The sequence below is a fragment of the Myiozetetes cayanensis genome, unplaced genomic scaffold, assembly GCF_022539395.1.
Source record: "Myiozetetes cayanensis isolate MyiCay16 unplaced genomic scaffold, myiCay2020 scf3, whole genome shotgun sequence".
Classification (NCBI taxonomy): domain Eukaryota; kingdom Metazoa; phylum Chordata; class Aves; order Passeriformes; family Tyrannidae; genus Myiozetetes; species Myiozetetes cayanensis.
The window spans coordinates 56,116,148-56,128,574 of record NW_026087521.1 but is presented as its reverse complement, the minus strand read 5'-3'; the positions used below and the strand labels follow the sequence as shown (position 1 = coordinate 56,128,574).

Sequence of the window (12,427 nt, the reverse complement as noted above, 5' to 3'; positions counted from 1 at the left end):
GGCTGTCCTCAGGAATGGAGCTGTAAGCCAAGCATGACCATGAAAGGGGTTGCACATGGCCAAAAGATTATGTTGAAGTATCTCCCATGTCTCTGTCACACCCAGTGCCTGGAACTCTCCCCTTTCTTTTTCTTCCCACAGTATACTTCAAGTCTCTCCCTTGAGCTCAGTTCTTTCCTTGGTTTTCTTAGCAATAGTCCAAACAACCTAGAATTATGGTTTAGAAAAGAAACCACTGACTTCTTGACTTGGCTTCAGGTCATTATCCCATCACAGAATTACAGAGTAGCTGAGGTTGGAAAAGACCTTTAGACATTGTCTAGTCCAACCTCCCTTCTAGGAACAGGGTCAACTCTAGGCAGTTGCCCTTGAGAGTATTCAGGTTTCGAATATCTCCTTTTGTGTCTGCATGTATAAGATGAAGTTTATAATAATAGTGTTTCAGGTCTGGTTTGTGCTGTAGCCTAACATTTGTGCCTACTGCTGGGTAAGGCAGGACTTGAAAGATGTGTTATTTCTGAGCAACGTTACTGTGTTGGTGTAGCCATGAAATACCTCTCAAAATGAAAGAAAAATTCTAGGCAAGTCCCTCAAAAGTCTCGTAAGTTTTTCATCTTAGTCTGGAAAGTGCTTTATTTGTTGAGCTTTTGTTTATACTGGTGAACCAGGGAGAATTTTCTAATTCAGTGTTCGTAAGAATACTTCATAAGGAAAATGATACAGTCAGTAATTTTCTGCTATTACTTTTCCATGAAATAAATATACTTCCATGCCATAGAGTTGTTATTTTATTCTCAGTGGAAGTAGTGAAATGTCATGGTAGCAATGTGAATATGTTCCAAGGCATACTTTTTGTTTTATAATTTTCATATTTTCATATGAAAATTATTCATATTTTTCTAGGCCACAAAACAGAATGTAGTATGTTAGTAACTAGACCAGAAAAAACAAATTGCTATGAACCTAAGATATTGTACTGTTTTCACACTCTGTGTGTTGGTCTTTACTATACTTCTGCCATCACATTCTGTGTGATGGGTGCAGTGACCAGAATGTACAACATGAGCTCTTTCCCTGTAGCGAGGGTTTCTCTTTGGAACCTCTACAAAGATTTGCTATCATATCTGTGTATGTGACTGGAAGTTCCTAAACCATATCAAATTCACACACTCAACATATATTTGCACTAAAAATATTCTTCCCTTTTAAATATTAAATGGATTTATTAAGAATGAGAGAGTATGTTTTAGTTATATCTAGACCTGAGTGCAGAGGAATAGTCTTACCCCCATTTCTGTGTGACAGAGATTGAAACTTTATTTCCTGAATATGACCTGAGGTGGGGTCCCAAATGTTAATACCCATAACATGACAAAGGTTAGTAAGAACCATCTACTGTTACAGTTAAAGACTTCAACTTTTTAAATCTTTGCTTGTTGTAAGTAGTTAAACTGTAAGTCAATGAACCAGTTCCAATAAACATTGCTGGTTTCAACCAGTCTAGAGTCCCAAAGCTTTGAAATGTTTAAAAGTTTTTAAATAATCTTCCTGTAATGTTTTAAAAATAAGTTTTAGCTAGTCAAGTTGTTCTTATCTTTTAGATGGGAATACATGTCGTCCCAAATGGATAATATTTAAATAGGATAAAAAGCCTAGTTTCTTTATCACACATCTGAACGGGAAGTGATTTAGATTAAAAACCATGACTGAAAGAAAGAAACCCCAAACATACTGTAGGTCCTACTCAGAGCAGATAAACTGATTTTTTACTTTCTGCTTGCACTGAACATTGATCTCTAGATCTGATGGTTTGGTGAAAATGAGATAAAGGTCTCTGGATTCGCTCTGTATGATCCTCCTAAGTTAATGGATCAATTACACTTCACCATTAAAGTCATATCAGATATTATATCAGTGGAAATTTTGCTTAAACATAAGGTATTATCTGACAGAAGAATATTGATGTGGTAAGTTATACCTTTAAGCATAGGTTCAAGCCAAATTGACTTCAAATCCAAGCTTGAAATTCAACTTGGATTCCATGATATTCCAAAACTGTCCAAAACTATAATTGCCAAAAGGTCCTTGAAGTGTACTGGGGCCCAATTGATAAAAATACATGCAGGAAGCTGACCTGCAATCAAGGAGAGACCTTACCACTCTCTACAATTACATGAAAGTTATACCTGAAAGGAAGTTGTAGACAGGTAGGGGTTGACTTCTTCTGCCAAGTAACAAGTGATAGCACAAGAGGAAATTGCCTCAAATTGCATCAGGGAGGCTGAGATTGGATATTAGGAACAATATCTTCACTGAAAGGGTTGTCAAGCACTGGAACAGGAAGTGGAGTCAGCACCCCTGGAGGTATTTAAGAGAAGTGTAGATGAGGTGCTTGGGGTCATGGTCTAGTGGTGACTTGTCAGGGCTGGGTTAATGGTTGGACTCGAAGACCTTAAAAAATTTTATGATTCTATGAATATTATATATCTCCGTACTGAAAAAGTTTCTTGACCTATCTTCACAGAGCATGAGCTTTAGACAACTGACCTTGTCACTCTGAAGTTGTCATCTGTTGCATGCATGAAAGCAAAAAAAATATTGACAACTGCATGAAAATATGAGATGAACTCAAACTATGTCCAAAGTAAACAAATGCATATCAAATGTGTGAAAAATATTTGCTTTTATTTGAAGCTCAATATCTGTCTTCTTTCCTCATTTTTCAGAAACTGAAAATGAAAGTGCACCGCCACCTCCAGGTTAGTGAAAAAAACACTAATTTGAGCTGTAACATGAGCAACAGTTGCATTAGACTAGATACTGCATGGCCATAATATAATTTGTGTTCATTATCCCTTTGAAAGTAAGAGGACAGTAAGAAAAGTAAGAAAGCCTGCCCAAGTAAGATGTTCTCACTTTGCTGGAATGTTGATTTTTTCAGACTCAATTTTTGTTTGCAAAAGACCAGTTGTTTGCTTCATATTGCACTTGTCCTTCAGGCTACAGGTGAATGATGACTGTTATATTCTGTGGCTAAATCATGCTGTCTTCTTGGATGCTGGACAGCATTTAATTACCAAAATATTCCCTTTCATTTCTCCTCAAAGGTACACTGTGAGTCAAGTTGACAGAATCAAGCATGGGATTCATTTCACTTAGTTTTAGCCATTTGAAAATTAAGTATCTTTTCTAAGTAATTCAATAGTGCTCCACCTATGACCAGTGGAGCAGATCCTGGGTCATAAATGCTCACCAATGGGCATTTCCTGGATAACCTATTGAAAATGTCACAGGAGCCTGATTGTCTAGAACGGAGTGGGTGAGTAACTTCCAGGAAAACAAAGTTAGGTGACCTGAAACTTGCTCATAAGGACTAGAGCTTCAGGTAAAGCTGAAGCTCTGTGAAAAGCTGCTACATTCTCTTTAGTGGGAGCAGGAAAGCTAGGGAAGCCTTTGCCTTGTGGCATTGAGTAACTTGAGTTATATTGACAGATACTTGTTAATATATATATATACATTATGCATGTTTAATTTAACCATTTTGTGAGTTTTATTCTTTCTCTAGCTAGATAAACGGCAATTCCAAACAGAACAAATACTCTACAGGTGTTAAACTTCATTTACTTACACTCTTGTTAGCTGGCATTTTAAGAGGCTGGTTGAAGACGTTTTGTTTCAACAATACATGTTTTAATAAAAAAATTACAAAGGTAGTAGTATTATCATCTGACACAAAGAGTTTCATGTTTAAATGATCCATGTATTATTTTTATGTGATGAACTCTTTCATATTGCATGTATTCGTAAAGAAAGTTAATTGATATTTCATTAATGATGGTTATATTTAACTCAGTTGTAAAATTTGTACAGTTAATATTAAAGTAATTAATTTCACACTGAGGCTCTTACCTGTTGTACTTGAATTCATGCTTTCCATCAATCTTAACTTTGAAGTAGAACTGAAATGAGAAACAGTTTTTTTGTATACAGAAAGGTACAGCATCTTTGAAGGATTACATTAAAAACATCTATTAACATAGTCAAATAATTAACATCTTTCTTTCTACTTAAAAACACAGGATTAAATGCAAAATCATTTATATAAACCCCTTTCTTTTCCTCATACCTTTACTTCTTTGCTAAAGTAAGTAAGGTGTCAGCAGGCCTTTTTGGTCAGGCACAGACCAAACTGGGATACTTCTAAGCTGGAAGTGCCAGTCATTTCTAGCTTCCTTCTGCCTGACTCAAGATGCTGTCATCTTGGATTACCGAGTGCTATCACACAAAGAGAAGTTAGTTATTCAAGAATCCAAATTCTGTAACATATAAATAGTTTATTGGACCTAATCAGTGTCTTGAACTGCACCCATTTACAATGGGAAGCCCTTGAAAGTGCTCCTTCCAGATCTCAATGTCAAGCCATGGGACTGGAATAACTAGAACTGGTGAAGTTTTCAGATGGGATGTAGACATCCTACCACATGCCAAGAACAGTGAGTTCTCCTAATCCCAGTTCCTGGTGGGAAAAGCAAGTGTTACTGTAGCAAAAGTCCCATTAAAAAGGAACAGGTTTGGCCATCTAGGCAAGGTGGACAACCTGACAACTGGAGCTTGGAAATTTAGGGAATATGGACAGAAGCATCATGTCTGTCACAGAAGTCTGTCACACTTTCAGAATGTGGATTTGCCTTCTAAACTTCAAATTTTATTTTCATAGTTACCATGGCTACACACATGTGAACAAGAAATTAGGGTAATCACAATACCAGATGGCTCTTGCCAATGTTTCCTCCATGGAATAAAAATTATCTTAGCTTCATCTTGACAGTGTTAGTCCATTGACCATCACCCAAACCCATGTTTTATCAGGCAGCTGACAGGTAAGTTTGCTACAGGAAATCATTGTTTACAGCCAATAGAATATTGAGTGTTTATACTTTGAAGACAGCACACTTCATAGGATTTCACAAGATTCTAGATGACCTTGTATGCAAATTGAATGAGGTAGGAAACCAAAGAGAAGAGGAATCCTGCCAAATCCTGAAATAGAGAAAGTGTAGAAATTTTTATCTTGTTGAAAGTACAGTCCAAGTTTTCTCATACATCTGAGCTCAAACATAAATCAGTTCACCTACTCGGAGTAGAAGGACAGGCTGGCAATTCTTCTGATTCAGAAAACTAAATACAAATAGTCCAAGAAAGACTGTTGATAATGATGATGACGATAAAGAATTAAGAAAACCTTCAACACACTCTCTCTGTGCTTTGTCTTTAGGACAAACTGATTAGTCTAATGGAGCTCTGGACACCATTAGTAGTTGGCAGTATCTCATGTCTGATCAAATTCCTTTCAAATTAACAGTGATATGTAACTCATTTCAAAATCTTTTGCAAATAAGTTCAAGAACAAGAGACTAACAATTGTTACTTCTAAAAACCCTAGTATTTTTCTTCCACTGAATCCAGGAACATCAGTCTTACATGACTAGTTCAAAACATAGAAATTGCATTGATAAATGTAATTAAAAAATGCTTTAGGGGTTTACAACTGTTTATTACTTACACACATATACCAGTCATTCTTTAGTGTTTTTTCAGTACTAGCAGAATGTAGAATATGACTGCATTTTTTAATGCTGTGTAAGTTTTTCTTTTTACTTTAAGATCCTCTCAAAAATATACTTGTACTTCCTACACAGAACAAACAACACCACAGGAGGGTGGAAATGAAAAGAGTAAAGGTAAGTCTGAAATCATATTTTAAAAATTGGCAGTAAAGGCAACATTCCAAAATACAATTCTGAGGCTGAATTGCTTGAGCTTTAATTCAGAATTTTGATGTTGCATTTCAGAAGTGTGATGTGAAGCTCCCTAGATCCTTTTCGTGCATGACTTAGCCAGCACAAGGAAATCACGATACTTATGAATATTTTCAAAAATTCTGCAAACCAGACCGTCACCTTGGCAACAGTATTTATATAGATTGTTTAATTAATGGATGGAATTACAAGTGATTTGCATGAGCAGAAAGACACCTTTAAACAAGCCTGGATGTTGCCACTGACCAAGCTTGCTTAAACTCAGATGCTGTGCTCACTGGTAGCTTTTAAATAAAGTGGACAGTCTCCTGCTGTCATTTTAAGCTGTTTCTGTTCTACCACAGAAACTTGATATTGCCTGTTTTACTTTTCAAAAAGCCCTATAGATTTTTTCATCTGAAAACAGAAATCACACATTCATCTTTCTATCCTCACCAGGAACCCAGCACCTGAGCTCATTGCAGGTTCTGAAAAATGTCTTTGAGGGTTGTTGGCTGTGAACAAACAGATAACTGTTCCACTAGCAATGCATGTAAAAATCAGCTCCAGTTTTACTATATATTGTTGTGCTGCTAAGATTAGACTCCAGTTCTGTTGCCATTTCTTCTGGTTACTAAGAGACTTTTTTTTGCAGAAATTGGGCCAAATTCCCCTTGTTTTTGTAGGACCCCTGCCGAAGTAGAAATCATACACCCCATCAGCTTAATTTTGAAATTAATGATCTTTTTATTTTCTTTCATTCTGATAAAAGGATAAACCAGACCAAGATATACTTACAACCGATGCAATGCTTGCTTTTCATTTGGCACGGTTATGCTTCCTCATGGCAAATCAATAAATGGCTTGCTTGAAAAGAGGTTCTGGCTTTTGGTCTCTTCCAGACAAAATCTTGTCTTTTAGACAGACTGGATGCCTACTTGATACTTGCAGATTCATTCAGCAAAGGCATGCATGGCAGTTTTTCTCACTAAAGTAAAAATATAAACACTGGGAGTGTGTGGTTCAAGTACCCTTTTGAAAATAAAAATGCTGAACCAAGATTCAGTGCATGTTATTTCACCAGTCGTCTTTGCATTGAGCAATTATTTTGACACACAAAGTATTGTGTGAGTAATCACATCTGTCATCTTGGTAATGGAAACTCAATTCAGGAATAATTTGCATGCTTAATGATAGGAAAAAAAGATGAAAGTCTTGCCTCAAGCTATTCCAGCAGTTAGTTCTGCTTGCTTTAATATTGACATGAGAGAAATGTTTGCTTCCAAACTGAACATGGATGGCGTTTCCCCACTGCTCATAAGCCTACGTTTTACTGAATAAAAAAGAAAACATGGTAGGTAACTTATCAAATACTTCTATTACCTTCTGCATTATTGTGTTTCTGGTTTGAAATTAGTGAAGGACACAAGTATTTCCTAAGAGGAAAAATGTTCCTCCTAAGAGGAACCATTTGGTGCTAGGAGGATTTTACTACCAAAAAAAAATTGTTTGGGATCCTAGTATGGAAAGTGTTTCCTATTTCAGACCATGGTGGCAGCTGCTGCCTCAGTAAAAATTCCAGTGAAACTCTGAATACTAGTATGTAGATGACCTTCTGCCACGCTCCAGTGAAACTGTCACCTCTGCAAAGCAATGCAGATGTCATTGCCAGACACTCAGTAGTAACTTTTTGGAAAAAGTTAGTAATAGTGCAATTGTTCCTATTAGCTCCTCTTTTGTTGTAAAGTATCACTTAGTAAGGAAAAGGATATTTTCTTAGAGTGATTTCTTCATGTTGGTCTGCCAGAAGAAAATCTTTTTAATGGTGAGCATAATTCACAAAATGGGAAAAGGTTCCATTCTTCCAATCTGTCCAAAATCATACACACATCTAGGAAAGAAAACTTGGTAGTCCATGTAAATCCCATAGCCCATAATCTTCACCTCATTAGTAAGAAGAGTATAACTGTCTGTGTGTCTGGTTTGCTGTTCTATTTCTTTTTGGTAGTTACTGTCTGTGTGAAGTTACAAATATGTGTTCCTTTATATTCACTGTGAAGTTAAGAAATGGCAAAGAGTGCAACAAATTCTTTGTGTCTTGTGGTTATTTCACTATAAATTAGTAGCTCAGAGCAGTAGACATAAAATTTTCTTTCATAGAATAAACTAGTTAAAAAATAACTGAAATAATGTTATAAAAATTCAGGATTATATGATCATCCATTTCATTTTCAGAGAAAAAAAGTGACTCAGCAGAAATCCCTCCAAATTTACTACATTATCTTATATTCATTGAATTAAAATGTTTATGCCTTTGTTTTGAATTTTAACATTATCTTACAGATTGAATATTGTTTTTATTTTGTTCCCACTGGCTGGAATTATAATAGAACTTTAATATCAATTTGCTCATTCCTTTTTTTTTAGGTCCCATCCAGACATTCAAAGAGCTACTAAAATTTCTGCATGCTTTACTGATACCTTTTCTCTAGGTTTCATCCAACCATCTACTAAAATGTTTGCATGCGTCACCCTTGTATTTTTCCAGGTTGCACTTATCCATCCATCTCTTTACTAAAACTTCCATTGCTGTATGTATGAACTTCATTTACCATTTTCAAAATACCAAGTCCCCTTGATGGGACTGCTGAGTAATCTTTGAAAATCAGATGGGTAATTGCAGTTGACTAAATTTCAAGCTCTCAGTCTTACTGTTCTCAGTAATTTCAGCACGAACCAAAATTATTCAGTTTATATACAGATCAGTAATTTTTTCTGTCAGATTTTTCCATTTTATGTGTCAGAAATTTATGTGTCAGAAATTAGTGTTCAGAAATTTTAATATTGAGGTTCCACTAACTGGGAGTATAAAAATGTTTTACATTAGGTACTTCTGAGATATGGAGAGTTCTTTTGTCTAACCAGACTCCTAATGAAGCTCAGCCTTGTCCTCAGTTAATGTTATCATTTAGATACAAGGAAAAAAACATAAATATCCTATTTGTCAATGAAAATGTACCACAGACAAAGAATAAAGCTCTCTATAGAGTAATACATCTTATCAACCTGTTATGTATGACCCTGGGCATACAACAGATTACTAACTAACAGATTTATCTCCATCAAAAGTTTACTTGCTGAAGATAAGGATAGTGAATTAATGATCATAGTCCTACTGGGAGGTTTGATATTTTTGGTAATTTTTTTATCTTGAAATATAATTCCTTGCCAACATAAACAATCATTCATCACATAAAGCAAATTGGTTATAGCAGTTTAACCAGTAGTTGGTCCATTTTGTCCTAGAAGCCTGAGATATAAGGAGTGATGGATTGTTAATTACCCATTTGTCAAAACAACCCAATTGTTTTCATACTCTTTCCATTTCTAACACAGTCAATTGTGCTTTCATTTTGATACTTCTGAAAGGTTTGTTTGGTTTGGTTTGGTTGTCTTTGATGTTAACATCTTGTTCGAAAAATTATAGATTACCCTGGAGAAACCCAGCAATCTCTCTGCAAAACTACTAATATGCTTTTGTTTTTTAGTTTTTAATTATTTTAATTTAAATAATTAAATCAAAATCAGAGTGGTCCTTTTATAACATGATTCTGATACATCATCATGTAGGATGCATCACATCAAATGTTTCATGCCGATTTTAATTTTTTTTTCCAGCCAGATGGCTCTTCGAACCATCATCAATCAAAATGGTGACATTATTGACAAAAAGAGATGAAAGTACACTTTATGCTCTCATGATATATGGAGAAAGATTTGCAGTGGAATTATGAATCTTGTATTCATTTAGTTGCTAGCACAGTATGTTAAAACATCTGACATGACTTTGTCATTATTGTGCTTTCACTGAAAATCAACATCTTCAGCATCTGCTTATGGCATTGGATGATGCAGGTCATGAGAACTCTTCCATTAAAAGAATTTGGGTTTTTTTGCTAAGAATAAGAAGAGATTTTTCTAAGATAACACATTAATTCTTCATGTGCAGGCATACCTTTTACAACTCTCATCCTCCTCCTAAGAGATTTCTAAAATGAAGTTTGATGAATCATTAAAAAAGGAATGGGTAAAAAATTACGATTGAGTACTTAAATTGTATTAACAGACTTTCAATTAACCTTCAATGTTTTAAAAAAACTCAAAAATCAATATCACCAGTGTTTATAATAAAGTGCAACTATACTTTATCTATGCTTTTGTTATAGTTGCTACATTTGTCCATGAGAAAATATAGACAAATTATAGCTTTAAGGTAAAAATGAAAGGATAACTCCAGATTTAAATTTAGATTATGGAAACCCGAATCAAAAATCTAAAAAAACCCGACTCCCAAAAAAGTACCTTTAAATATGAGGGTGAATATTTTTCCAAGGTCATTCTTGTTCAACTCTCTTCTCTATTTTGAAATGTTCTTCAGATTATTTTCTGGTACTGTATTAAAAACATATTATCTTACATATGCATTAAATCCTAAATATATCTAGTTTATTCTTGCCTTTTAAAGGATACATTGGTAATTTTCTTTTTCTTTACCATTAGGTTTTTAAGACACTAAGACTTTTTGCTCATTTTTATCAGAAACTGAGTTGTCTAGCCAACATCTAAAATTCAAAGAGATGTAGGTGACTCTTGTAAAGATATGCTTTAGCTTATTCTAGCTTTCTAATAATCATGATTGCAGTATTTCAGTTTAATGACAGTTTCATGTTTTTCCAGGCTTTTGATTTCTGTAAATATATACTCTCTGTGATTAAAATTTTAAAATTCCTGGTTACCAATTACTTGCAGTGATTTAAAAAGAAAATCCAGTATGACAGCAGTAGTTCTTTCCTTATTTTAAATTATTCTCCTATAATATGGAAAAAAAATGAGTTGTTTATTCCTTGCATTTTAAATTGATATTCTAATACAGAAGTTACAAAGTAAAAATACAGGGGACTATTTTTAACTTTTGCATATCCTGATTTAATAATGCTAAATGCATGTATGGTGCGCGTTTTAATTGCAGACACAGTCACCAGAGAAATGGCGTCTTCCTCAGGTTAGATATGTGATTGACCTTCATTTCATTGTGGCTTTTTCTTTTGTATTTACTGTGGATTACATCTCTAACAAACAGAATCACTCTGCAGCTTTCATATAAACTCATGATTTAATAACAGATCACAGTCCACATCTCATTTTTCTTTTACTTGCTTGAAACATTAAGGTTTACCATTTCAGCTACTGAATTATGCAAAGCTTTCCTCATCAGTTTGAAGCTTCCATTATGAATGCCTATGAATATTGTGATTTCTTTCCCTTTCTTTTGCAGGTTTTACATGTTCACGTAGTTGTTTTTAAAGCAGATGATCTTCTGTGCTTTCAGTTTCTTTACGTACCTTTTTATTTGTATTTCTTTTCACAGATGAAGATGACACCTCAGTTAGTACTCCACCAGCAGGTTAGGACTGTGATAATGCTTTGAGTGTGTATGTATGTATGTACTTTTCTCTTGACTATTAATGAAGAACAAGTCTGAACCACTGGACTGAACTCAAAACACACTCCTTAGAGAAAAAGTTTTTTAGAGTGCCCTACATTATATTGATCTTTCTTCAGAGGTACAAGACTTTAACGCTGGATAAGTCCCTTTCCAGTTCTGTCTTGAGGTCTTTGACAGAACTTCTACCAGTGGAAGGTAAAATATTGGTTAGTAGATCTGAAAGCAATTCCAGATAAATAAATAGACTGTTTAAATAATTCAAAGTACTGCCTCCTGGATAAATATTGAAGAACATAAATTCATCTGTTACCTGGAACTACACAAATCATGGAAAAAAAGATCAACCTCATGTAACCCTTCTAAATACAAACTACTAAAAAGGAAATCTTGAGTGGGAATTAAACTAATTTAGATTTCCTAGAGAAAAAGGGGGAAGATTTCTGGGGTTTTTTTCTTAGCAGTTCACTTTTTTCTGGTATTCAAGTAGTTTCTCGTGGATATGGTCCTAAATATTTAGTCTATCTTTCATGAAGAATCAATGTTCTTGAAATCATAATGGTCTGAGGTCAGTTAAGCTATGATCTCTGAGCTGGTATCACCTAAATTGCTCTTCCCTTTCAGATGGGATGTCTAAGCCAGCGGAAAGGAAAGATTCAGGTGAGACGTCCTGAAAAACATGATGGAAAACTCCAAAATGACACAATAAAAATATTAGTTATTCTTAATTTCTTGAAGATAATACTTTATTTTCGTTGTTTAGACAGTAGCAAACTATAACTTCTAAGGAGCAGAGCAAGTAGGTTTCTAGCAGCTAAACCAGGAATAAGAGAAAGCCTTTCTGCACAGGACAGGACATGTACCAGTATTTTACACATACATACATACCTATCTATCTATATCTATTTCTGTATAGATAGATACATAGCTGTTCCATTCCTCCTCAGCCTACAGGGTGACAGTGGCTTACCTGAATCCCAAACACGGGTCCCAGGAGACTGTAAGAGAATGGCTTCCGCTCACACCTCAAAGGACAGTGGGGAAAACTTAGCAAAATCATAACCTCTTTCTTCCTACCCTGGCAGGTAACGCACACTACACCCACTTTTGTGGTTTCAGGATTTGC

At 35.0% G+C, this 12,427-nt stretch overlaps 1 protein-coding gene across 1 annotated transcript in view; it reads left to right on the top strand.

Annotated features, from left to right (window-relative positions):
* MYBPC1 (myosin binding protein C1) overlaps window positions 1-12,427 on the top strand; it is a 68,483-nt gene that overhangs the window by 17,799 nt on the left and 38,257 nt on the right. The window contains exons 2-3 of the mRNA XM_050324621.1: window positions 2,727-2,759; window positions 5,700-5,741. Of these exons, the coding sequence (XP_050180578.1) occupies window positions 2,727-2,759; window positions 5,700-5,741 (75 nt within the window). The remainder of the gene's footprint in view (window positions 1-2,726; window positions 2,760-5,699; window positions 5,742-12,427) is intronic.